The 12,944-nt window shown below is 33.7% G+C and overlaps 1 protein-coding gene across 45 annotated transcripts in view; it reads left to right on the plus strand.

Moving 5' to 3' along the window:
- Positions 1-12,944, plus strand: part of RIMS2 (regulating synaptic membrane exocytosis 2) — a 600,488-nt gene that overhangs the window by 360,697 nt on the left and 226,847 nt on the right. For all 45 annotated transcript variants that reach the window (XM_059394973.1, XM_059394974.1, XM_059394987.1 and 42 more), the window contains 2 exons: positions 5,880-5,948; positions 12,320-12,476. In XM_059394973.1, the coding sequence (XP_059250956.1) occupies positions 5,880-5,948; positions 12,320-12,476 (226 nt within the window). The remainder of the gene's footprint in view (positions 1-5,879; positions 5,949-12,319; positions 12,477-12,944) is intronic.

A 12,944-nucleotide genomic window follows, 5' to 3' on the forward strand; every position in this document is an offset into this window, starting at 1 on the left:
ATAAATATTGTAAAATCTGATTTGTACGATCACCCCCTACTATTTAACATATTATTGCCAGAATTTTACTCTGCCTCCCAACTAGTAATTTATTATAATGTCACTTTGTTCATTCAAAATTTATTTAGATTTACCCGAATTTTTACCACTTTCTTTGCTTCGCTCATTTTTTCTTCTCATTTTGTCCTTTTTTTTCTGGGATGAATTTCTCTATTTTTAAAGTACACATATTTTAGTAGTGCTTTCAGTGAAGATCTGGAAAGAAGCTGTGTTTTCTGAGTATGTCTTTAATTCTTTATTCCTGATGAAGTTTAGCTATATATAAAATTCTAGAATTACTTTAATTTTCTCTCATCCTGACAATGTTATTTTAATAACATTTGGCTTGTAGAAAAGTCTCTCCATTTATGTTTAGTTTTCTTTAAATTGTTAGCAGTTGTTAGTGGTTTAATTGTGTCCTGCCATAGGCATATATCCTAATCCCCAGTACCTAAGGATGTGACCTTATTTGTAAATAGAGTTAATGCAGAAGTTATCAAGTTTTCACTTTTGAGGTCACTGGAGACCTAACCCAATATGACTGCTGTCCTTATATGAAGCGGAAATTTGGGTACAGATAGACATGAACAGAGGGAGACCAAATGAAGATGTTCAGGGAGAAGATAGCCGTGGGACTGGAGGGCCCTATCTACAAGTGAAAGAACTCCAGGGACTTCTAGCCAACACCAGAAGCTAGAAGAAGAGACAAGGAAGGATTCTTTCCTGGAGCCTTCAGAGAGAGCATGGCGTCGCTGACCCCCTGATTTTGGACTTCTAACCTCCAGAACTGTGAGACAATAAATTTCTGTTGTTTGAAGCCACTCAGTGTTTGGTACTTTGTTTCAGCAGCCCTTGGAAACTAATACAGCAGTGAGTATTCCGTGGTTTGGAGGTGTACATGTTTTTTGTTAACATGTATTCCTAGATATTTATGTGCCCTTGTAAGTGATAGTGGCTTTGAAATTTATTTCTAGTTGTTCATTGCTGTTCTCTAAAAAATATAGTTCATTTTTATATGTTGACTATGTATGTATTCTGCAATCTTTGCTAAATTATTAGTCTTAATTAGTTTTTTAAAGCTTCTGTAGGAGTTTTGATTTACATGATCATGTTACTACTTGCTTTCCAATCTGTATGCCATTCATTTATTTTCCTTGCTGTGTTTTACTGTAATGCAAGTGCAGCGTTGAACTGAAAGGGTTGGAGTGGGCATCCTTAGCTTATTCTTTGTATTAGGGGGACAACATTATGTATTTAAAAGTAAGTCTGATGTGAGCTATAGGCTTTTTTTTTTTTTTTTATAGATGCGCTTTATTGGTTTGAGGAAATTTCCTTCTGACTAGTTAACTGAGATATTTTACCATGAATAGGGGTTAGCATTTTCAAATTATTCTCCTACATCTACTGAAATAATTTAAAAAATGCATGTATAAATGAAATACTCCAATATACACAAAGTAAACGAGAAAGAAAAATTAACAAACAAACCACTGTTGAAGAAAATTTATAATTTTCTCTCAATCATTGATCAAGCAAACAAAAATTCAGGAAAGATACAAAAGAATTAAACCACACAATTAACAAGTTTAATCTCATGTCCAAAAAAAAAAAGAACTCTGTATCTAGTAGTTAATGAATTTATATTCCTGTTATATCCATGAAAGACTTGCAAGAATTCTTAATATATTATTTAATAATTCATTTTCTCACAAATTTCAAAGTTTTGAAGACTTGACAAATATAGGGTATTTCCTTCAACACCAGTGTTACTATGACAATTAAAAAAATCATACCCATATATTTCAAAATTTCTAAAAATAGGCACTTTTACTCTAATGAACATTTTCTTCCAAGATTTATTCTCTTTGCAATTATCATGCATTATTCAGACAATGGTGTCTTCGATTTAATGATGTATAGTAAGTATCTTATAGACCCAAGAAGAAAATACTTAGACCTGAACTTTAAATAATATACTGCATATAAATATTTGAGTAATTCAGAGAAGTTCTCAGAGGACAAATGCTTATGTTAGTACAGGCTAGAAGGCTGGAAATTTTGACATTTTCATCTAATTTGAAAGTTTAGGAAAAAGAAATAAATTTAAAATAGAAAGAAAGAGATCATAACTATAAGAGCAGAAATCAATAAAGAAACAAATTTCTAGCTGATGAGATTATGGAGCCTAAAAGTTAATCCTTTGAAATGAATGGCAAAATAAACCTGTAGTGAAATTTATCAGCAGGATAAAAAGATAGTACAGGATTCAAATGAAAATATATAAAGTTACATCAGAAAATAAATAGATAATATGATAAAATGATGAACATTGTAACAAACACTGAAAACTTGAACAAAGTGAACGAGTTCCTGTGAAAAATATAACTTATTAAACCTTGAATCAATGGGTCGTTCTATAGCTACTGAAAATAAATATTAGTAATTTAAAATATTCCCATGAAGGAAACACCAGATCAGGGTAGTTTTATAGATGAGCTCCATCAAAATTTCAAACAACAGATTTTTTTTTTTTTACAGTCCTACACAAATTTAACCAGAGAATAAAAACAGACTAATTCTCAAGTTTTTACTGTGCTGGTATAGCCTTGATCCTAAATCAAAAGGTTAGTGAAAGGAAAATTTTAAAGGTCAGAATCACTTGTCAATAAAAGTGTAAAAATCTTTAATGAAATATCACTGAATTTAAGAGATCTTCCTCAACCTGATAAAATGTAACACCAGCAGGTATCATTTTTAATGGTAAAATACTAGAAAAATCCCACTTAAAATTAGGATGTAAAAAGGAATGTAGGGAAAAACCTCTGCCTTTGGTTCAGGTTATGGTCCCAGGGTCCTGGGATCGAGCCCTGCATTGGGTTCTCTGCTCAGCGAGAAGCCTGCTTCCTCCTCTCTCTCTCTCTCTCTCTCTCTCTGCCTGCCTCTCCATGTACTTGAGATCTGTCTGTCAAATAAATAAATAAAATCTTTAAAAAAATAAAAAGGAATGTAAAATTTAATTGCTTCTTTCCAGCATTGTGATTATCAGCATAGAAAGACAAGAAAAAGGAAGAAGAAAGACCTTAGGATTAGTAAGATTGTCTATGGAGAAAAATCCAAATTGAACCATATAAAATTCACTAGAAGTAAAAAGAGAAACTTTAACAAGGTGGTTGGTTAACATTATTTTACAATAAAGTATTTCCATATATGAGCAATTAGATTAGTAATCAGAATTTTAACAGTATTTCTTATAGCAGTGAAAATGATAAGATGCAAAGCATAAATCCAACCAATGTGGGAAATTTGAGTGAAGTTAAAAATTTCACAGAAACTTAAATGGAGAATGCCTATCTCTTGGCTAGTAAACAATGCTGTAATATACACCAAGGCTCCCTAAATTGATGTATTGACTCATTGCAGTTCATATCAAAATTCCAATAGGATGTTTTGTGCAATTTCATAACCTGAACCTAAAATTTTATATGGAAGAGAAAATGTTCACGTTATGATGGATTTGCTTTTTGATATATAACAATATAATAACAAAGAGAGTGAGTTATTGGTTTATGGATAAAAGGGGGGAAAAATAGAGAACCAAGTAGATCTTAGCAGATAGGATACATTTATTTATAACCAAGGTGACATCACAGATCATTGGGGGAAGGTGGAATTATTAAATAATGCCGAAATATGTGTTATACGTGTGGAAAAAGCAAAGTTGCATCCTTATCTCATACCATACATAAACTCACTTCAAAATAGGCCAGGATGTAAATGTTAAAAACAGGATTTTTTAAATTTTAGAAAAAAATATGAGAATGTCTGTCCATTCATAAGCTTAGGCACAATTTCTTAAACAAGACACCGAAAACACTACTTCTAAAAAAGATTGATACATTCAATGACATTAAACTTAAGTACTTGAATTCATCAGAATGTTAAATGACAAGATTCAAGTAGAGATAACATAATTGCAGTATATTTAACCTCTAGAATTACTAGCAAAATAGATTGACTTCCATCAGGAACATAATGAGATTTGGAAGGAAGCAACAATTGCAAATCACATATATGCAACTATCCCCCAACTCTATGCACAAACCCACGCAAGGCCACTCACAAAGGCTAATAAAATGAACTTCATTTTTTGCTGGTGTCATTCTTATCTTGCACCAGAGGCAGATCTGATTCTTGACCAATACCAAAAGCTTGTAATCTTTATGCTGTAGTATATCTGGCACATTAAGCTATCATTACCCCATCCTTGAGCATTTACATTTACAAGGTGAAATCTTGTTATAAGCTGAATAGCTTATTATTCCTCTCCTCAATAGCTTCATCTGTGGTATCCCCTTTTTTCCCCAAATCCATTTATAATGTATACACTAATTCTGTAAATCCTTTCGTGCTGTCTTTTGGGCTATTGTGTGGTAATTGTGGTTTCCTATTGGTTGGGGCTGTAAGAGCCTATGATTCAATTGAGTTTAAAGTTTTAAGATATAAGGCTTTGGAAGGAAAATAGCAGCGAACCCATTCAGTAAGACCATATGAACAAAACAGATCCATGTCATTTATGTAACCATTAAAAGGAAGAAAATAAAAGTTCCTGGCAACAGACTCTTCCCTTTCTCAAGAGCGCAGGGGTAAAAACAAACAAACAAACAAAATGTACAGAGTATTTCTAAGAAGAAGTTGGAAATATTGGAGGACATTTCTAGAACGTTTAATTATTGCTACTTTAGACACCTTATAAAACGTAAGCTCTCAGTGTTTTATATACATTACAGGAAAGCATTTACTGTGTGATAACTGAATTTGGTCTATTTAATGAATAATGTATGGTCTAAGTAGACAAACGTAGTCATTTCTTGAAATAACACTGTTTTCATTTATTAGGCATTTTCTGATTGTAAAGAAGGAAAAATACTGTAATAAGGGATTCTATTGTGTAAGATGTGCCTATTTTTGAGACACATATGGGAGAAAAAATATATTAAAAAACAAATAGCATGCTTACTTATATATGTGATATATTTCATAATTAAGTAAGTGTGAAGACAATCTCCTTTAGCCATCAATTCAGTGCTATTTTTGCCATAGCATGATTAACATTTTAAAATTTTGTAATAGAGATCTTTAATTATGTTTATTATTACTGCTCTGTTTTAGGCTCTATCTTAGAAAATGTGACTGTGTGTAATCAGTACACAATTTAGATATATTAATAAGTTTATGGATGGTTTATTTCTCATTTTCTTTTCAAAGCAATGGAGGAACAGCTAAACTAACACTAAAAGAATATTGTTTAAGATGTCTTAAATTATACTTCTTTTGCATGAGTGTGAAAAATGAAGAATTGAGCACATTTAATTTATTAGTCATGCATATTAGAAAAGGCACATGAATGTTCTTGAAATAACATATTGTTTGCTTTGAAATTTATATAGACTTCAGTGCCCTTGTGTAAAAGCATCTGGGACTGACTTAACCTAGCTATTTTAAACTTAACTTTTTGTTCAGTGGATTTTATCAATCAGCATCAAATCACATACATATATCATTGAGTATTATTTTTTTTTATTCAGTATTTGATATTATTTCAAGCTTTAGGGCATTTAGGAAATTTATTTTACACATTTTAAGAATCTATTTTAAGAATGCTATCTTCACATTATAAAATATGTATGAAAGTAAGTGTGAGCTCATAATGAATTTCCTTCTCTAGTTTTTATTCTCAAGTGTTTCATTCAAAATTCTTTCATTTGTTTTCAGGTTGGTGAGGAGGTTTCTTTTTCCTTATTAATCAGCAACTTTAATTATTGCTATTGTTTGCTTCATAGGGTCAAAAAGAATAAGTGATAGTGAAGTTTCTGACTATGACTGTGATGATGGAATTGGTATAGTATCAGGTAAGAATTTCAGAATTATTTTATAGTAATAAAAAGGAAGGGTTATTCATCACTATCTACCAATAAACAGATTAAATAATAAGTAAAATAAGAAAGAACTTGCCTCTTTATCCACACCCCCCTCACTAAGAAACAACCTCATGGCAATTTAACCCCTTGAATAACTCCAGTTGCTAGAACTCTTGTATCAATTGTTAAACTGAATATTCTTACTGAAATTTGTCAGTTAAGTGAATCCTTCCAAGCTTTTTATTTTTAAACTACTAAATAATAAGGAGTTCACCATAAATTTGAAGTTATTATATAATTGGAACTTCTTTATACTGCATAATAGCGTTAAAAAAAATCTTTTTGACATCACCAACATACCCAAATATGTCAAATATTTGTGCTTTCTGAAATTTTTTCATTGTTGTCATGTTGATTATATATCAGTTGCAGCTTTATTTTCAAGTTATGGTATTGTAGTTTTAAAATATTGCCTGATTTATGGTTGGAGATTTACCTGATGATGAAAAAAAATAAGAAGATGATTTCAAATCCTTGAAATCTGTTACTGTTAGAAATTTGAAGCATCACTGTATTTTCTTTTTTTTTTCCATATTCTTTTTATCAACATGAAAATCAGGATTATGATTGTGGTTTCTTTTTTTTTTTTTTTAACCAATGTTTATTGAGCTCGTTGTGTAAACCGTCTCTCTACTTTAGAAGAGTTCACATTCAGTTGGGGAACAAATGTATGGGTTTTTTTTTTTATATATATATAACTTTTTTATAAACAATTAGCCCCAGGTGCACAGGTCTGTGAATCGCCAGGTTTACACACTTCACAACACTCACCATAGCACATACCCTGCCCAGTTTCCATAACCCCACCACCCTCTCCCTATCTCCCATGATTGTGATTTCTGAGATGTTATCTTTTTGTGGGCTCATAACTGTAGTAAATTATATTTACATAAGTAACACGATAACTAAGACTTAAACGTTAATTCTGATAAAAATTTTTTTAATGTCTTTTTTGTTTTAAACTCCATCACTAATAGTAGTATCTATAGAGACTAAATACTTCAATCAATAGTTTATCAAGTAATTTGACCGTCAGCTGAACCAAACCTACATTCTTTATGAAATTGTTCCTGAGGCATTTTGAATGTGAATTGCATACATTCATACACACACTACCTTCTTACCCCCATGTTAACTAGCATTTTAAACAACTAGTCTAAGTCTAGACACCAGCAAATCTGTTAGTACTTTGTTCTCCATATGAAAGGATTCATTTCCAAATGCACATTACGTGTCTGTCAAATTCAAAGTATCTGTTACAACCATTCAAAACCCTTTTAACCTGAACTATCAGCCTTTTCTCAATAATGAACAGTTTCAGCTGCTTTACTTAATTTTTCCAAGTTTGCAAGGCAGATGTCTTGAAAATTAACTACGCCAGAGGTAATATTTCCCATGTGCTTCCTTACTTTGTTTATTCTGACTAATTCAAGTCAGAGGTGATTTTTTATATTTGCATTGCTAATATTATTCTTCAAAGTAAATAGAAACTTTGATTGATATTGAAATTTAGGGTTCTCAGGGAAACAACTGCTGGCTTGGATTTTTGTGCCTCAGTGGTATACTGAGTAGGGAAAGGAGAATGGTTGTAACTAACTCTTCTTTGAACCAGTTGACTCACCCCACAATGCAAATAAATGGAATATATATATATATATATATATATATATATATATATATATACATACACACACACACACACATATATATATGTAAAGATATAAGTTTGTAGCCACTTAGAATGTTAGTATTATTTTCTACTCGGACATGAAGCAATATACAAACACATGTAAATAATTTATTTTCCATTGGGAAGGTAGAGTGATGTTTTAATAATTAGCTCTTAAATGTCACATATAATATTCTAATTTCCTAAGTTAATTACCTAACCCCAATACTCATTTTTTATCACTACTGAGTAGCTCTTTATATTATTAATAATGAATATTTTCTTAAAACTCTGTTTCTTTTTAGTTTTCATGAGACTGCATTATTTGAATTTTCTTCTTGTAGTAACTCTTCCTCCTTTTCTCAGTAGTCTCCTTTAAATTCCATAGTCATATCTCTTTTTTCTATATATATTCCCTTACCTTGGATTTCAGCAATGCTTTTTTTATAAATGCTACTCAAAACTTTATTGACAGTCCTAATGCCTTTTCCAAGATTCTTTTCTGAATGTATAACTATTTGCCTGTGAGGCTGAGAATACTATTATCTCCTCCTTTCCAAATTGGTAAACTTTCTAAATTTCTCTCTGTATAGTACACGTTTTTTTTACCCCAAAGATCTGACATTTAACATTTGACAGAGAGAGCTTATGCCTCTGCGCCCATACAAGCAGGAGGAGGGGCAGAAAGAGAGAGAAAAGCAGGCTTCCCACTCAGCAGGGAGCTCGATGCAGGGCTCCTTCCCAGGACCCTGGGATCATGACCTGAGCTGAAGGCAGATGCTTAACTAACTGAGCCACCCAGGCACCAATTTGTAGTATACTTTTAACTTCCTGGTGGGCTAATCAAATGTTGAGTCATTTATTTCTTCCCTTTTCTTGCTCTTGTATCTGATTACAAATTGTTGTTGGTTCATATTAGAACGTCCCCAGACTCCATTGTTGGAGATTTGCTGTCTACATTGACTACTCTAGTGATCACATCTCAAAGTCCCATCCTTCAAATAGCATCTGTACGCTAAACTTCACACATGTCCAGTCAAAACCACTTATTTGTATCTAATTTTTTATTTCCTACTGCCCCCTAGACATCTGTGCTTGGAAATGTAGCAGATATCTTCAGCTAAACATGTCTAAAACTGAACTCCTGATCTTTTCCACCAAACCTGAAGTTATTTAATGACAACTCCATTCTTTCACTGGATTAAAATTTTAAATTTGTTCTTGTCCTTCTCTTTCTCTTATGTCCAACATCAGATCTTGGTCAAAATTGTCCCAGTGCCTCTACCTTCAGAATATGCCCAGATTCTGATTATTTTCCATGTTTCCGTAGCTGTCATCCTGGTTCATCTCTTGCCTGACATACTGCCTTTCTTCTTTCAGTCTATTCTCAGCATGGCAACTGAAGTGATCCTGTTTAAAGAAGATAGGTCATATTTAGTTTCTGCTCAAAATCCTCTAATGAGCTAAAAATCACTCAGATCAAGTGCCAAACATCTTGACAAGGCAACACAAGGCTCCATGTGATTTTCCTCCTTCCTCCATGTGTCTCTGATCTCTTCCATTGCTCCATTCCTAGCACCCTCTTCTCCCTGCTGTTAGGAACATGTCAGACTGACTCCTATCTTGGGGTCTTCGCACTTGTCTTGCAACCCTCCTCTCTCTCTATCCATAGAGCAAAGCATCTGACTTCTTTCAAGTCTTTCCGAAATGCCAGCTTCTCAGTGAGTCCTGTCTTTGCCTGACCCCCTTACATGAAATTGCAAAATGCTTCCCTATTCTGACATTCTGGTTTCCCTTTTCTCTGTATTGTGTTCCCGTTTAACACTTGGAACATATCATATAATTTTTTATTGGGATTTTTGTTGTTTCCATCATTCCACCTGGAATTTAAGGTCCGCAAGGGCAAAGCTTTTTGTTTTGCTCACTGTAGCTCATAGAATAACATGCTCATATAGTCATAAATACTTGTTGAATGAATGATCGTATTGATTTTTTCCCCATGTAGTCTGTGTCCACTACCAGTTATCATACTCCAACATTGTACCACTAGCTATCTGTGGTTATTTATATTTAAATTGATTTAAAATAAATACCTTAAAAATTCAGTTCATCCTTAACACGAGCCAGATTTCAGGGGCTCAGTCATCATGTGTGTCTAGTGGCTACCATATTGGACAGTGCTGATAGAGAACATTTTTAATCATTCTAGAGAGTTCTGTTGGACAATCTGTTCTATGTTTTGTAGGAGCAATCAATCTTGCTGCAATCTCTCTAACCTTTAGGTCGAATTGTATCCTGCTGTCAGCTTCATCTTCCTTAATTATTATTTTGATCATGAAAGATCAGTGTAGTCTTAGAGCACAGTGAGAGCATCAGGAGGGAGATAGAATTTGCTTTAAATTCCAGGCCCTATACTTGACACTTAATTTAAATTTCTCATTAAATTTCCTAATGTAAATTTCAGTTTCCTGAAATATAAAATGGGGATAATATATTTTTTTAAGATTTTAGTTATTTGTCAGAGAGAGAGAGAGAGAGAGAGAGAGAACACAAGCAGGGAGAGTAGCAGGCAGAAGGAGAAGCAGGGTCCCTACTGAGCAGGGAGCCTGATGTGGGACTGAGTCCCAGGACCCTGGGATCATGATCTGAGCAGAAGGCAGATGCTTAACAGACTGAACCACCCAGATGCTCCAAAATGGGGATAATCTTTGCAGAATTACAGAGTTGGTTCTTTCACATCATTTATAGATTCCTGAAAAAAACCTTGTGCTCTGCAAAGTCATGTACTAAAAACAACAGGGCATCTGGGAAAACAGGTTAGATCAGACCATTCAAAAGTCATGTAACTTTGTAATTAAAACACTAAAAATGAAAGTACAAGCACAATTTTAAAAGTCATGTTAACTTTTAAGCAATAAAAAGCGTTAACTGTGGAATTTAAAAATAAGGTGAAGGTATCTTGGTGGAAGGAGTGTGTCTAGATGGAAAGGAGGATAAGTCTGCAAAGTTATGGTGTCAAAGGAAATATTCATAAAACCAGGAAGAACCCAAGCAAGCAATACTTCTAAGATGGAGGGTTTTTTTGTTTTGTTTTGTTTTGTTTTGTTTTTTACAAAAGTGAGCCAAAAGGAAGAACATGGGAGGGATGAGCATCATATGTAATTCTGTATTTCTCTAGCTTTCTGCATCCAGCTGCATTAATGTACTTTGCTTTCAGCTGCTATTGTTGGTAGACGGGGTGGACACTGTTGGTGCTCTAGGCATATCCTCTTTAGTTCAGCTGGTTTACCCATCTCCATGAATGTTGGCGGCTCACAACTAACAGCAGCCCCATTTTCCAGAGAATTGGCCTTAGACAAATGGAAAATAATCCTACTCCCTTCCCACTGGGCATCTTCAGTCATGACTGGCTAACATTGAAGTACAAAAGTCCAGAACCCTTGCTTGAAAGTCAGAGCACTGGTACAGTTGACATTCCAGAGCCTCCAGTGGAATCAAGCTGACCTCACATTCTACTTAGTGTCTTCCCATGCCCTGTTCTGCTAATTCCTTTCTCTTGAGACCACTCCTTCAATCATTCATGTGCACCCAGGTCTTTTTCTTGCTGTATTCCTTGGGAATGTAATTTCAGATAATACTGCAAAATGGGAACGTGTTGCAAAAAAATCACATATGAGCCAGTACTTTTTCTGACTTATTTCTGAAGCAAGTGTTGTAGCACCCCACTTTGTACAGTCCCTTGCTGAGTTCCTGGCGCATAGTACAAGTCAATAGCAGCCATGGTGATCAGGATGAAGATAATGGTAGTGGGGATAATATCACTTCCTGCCCAGAAATGTTCAGCTTTTTTCCATCACAAGCCTTATGATGTTTTAGACATACACAATTTGGGCCAAACTTACTTTTACTGTTTATTTCCCTACTGCTGCCCCACACTGAATTGTGGTTTTTCTACCAACTTTGAGTTCTTTCTACTATTCTCTCCATCGGTCAAATATCTATTGCCTTCTTTAAAAAAAAAATCTATTGCTTTCTAACATTCCTTTGAGTTCTGTCACTTCTAATACATTTTTCTAAGTGTGTCAAATCATTGAGATGTTTTCCTCCTCCAAACTGTCGTGTTTTTAGTCTCAGGCATCTATTGTATCTCAGCCCTGTTGATCACTACAAGAAAAACAGTGTACATTGGTACTTCAGATGGTATTCGGGATACTTTCTAATATTGTTTCTCTCTTAGAGAAATAACCATAGACTTTTAGGAATTTTTGTGAAGTTAATAATTTTGAATATTTATAATTGTTGTAAAGTAATTAAAAGCTCTTTTAGTTTATTGAAGGGATGAAAATGTTTTTGGAATAAACTTGCCTCTTTTAGTAAAGATAACTAACTGTATACACAGGTTTTAGCCTAACTAGCACAGTGCCTTGAACATAGTAGCTATCTAAAAATTTGTCATTTATTTTTAATTTAAATGTTTACAAAATATGATGGTATTCTGTTTTATTCCTTATGCTTTACATTGAATATATTCAGAGGCTTTCAACTTCATTAACATTTAGTTGTTTTACTAATGTACAAAATGCAAAAGAACTTAGTGGGTAGCTAATTGTACTCTTAATCTTTGCTCCTTTAGATTATCGACACAATGGTCGAGATCTTCAAAGCTCTACATTATCAGTGCCAGAACAAGTAATGTCATCAAACCATTGTTCACCATCAGGGTCTCCTCACCGAGTAGATGTTATAGGAAGGACTAGATCATGGTCACCCAGTGTCCCTCCTCCACAAAGGTAAGAAACCATATACATTTTATTTGTAGGATGACATTAAAAACCTACCTATCACAAAGAATCATCAATAATTTCTAAAGGTAAAAACAAATATGTTCTTCAACAACCTAAATATTGAGAGTAATATGAAGTATGGGCTACTTTGTAACTTTGATTGATGTACGTATTCTTCAATGTGAGAGTTCAAAATTATAAAGAAGACCTAGCTTTTCAGTTGCTTATCAATACTTAGCATATCTAGTTAGAGCCAACTAACTACACTATTGAATGATAGTTATTGATGCTTTAAGGAATAGGGAGAAATAAACTTTGGGTAGGGTTTTAAAGTGAGGAGCAATCGTGCAAAGAATTAAGGAAAAAACACAGGTTGGGGGAAGAATGTCTTAGAAAATCTGTTTAAATTTTATTTATTTATTTATTTGACAGAGATCACAAGTAGGCAGAGAGGCAGGCAGGGGGGCGGGGGAG

The sequence above is a fragment of the Mustela nigripes genome, chromosome 3, assembly GCF_022355385.1.
Source record: "Mustela nigripes isolate SB6536 chromosome 3, MUSNIG.SB6536, whole genome shotgun sequence".
NCBI lineage: Eukaryota > Metazoa > Chordata > Mammalia > Carnivora > Mustelidae > Mustela > Mustela nigripes.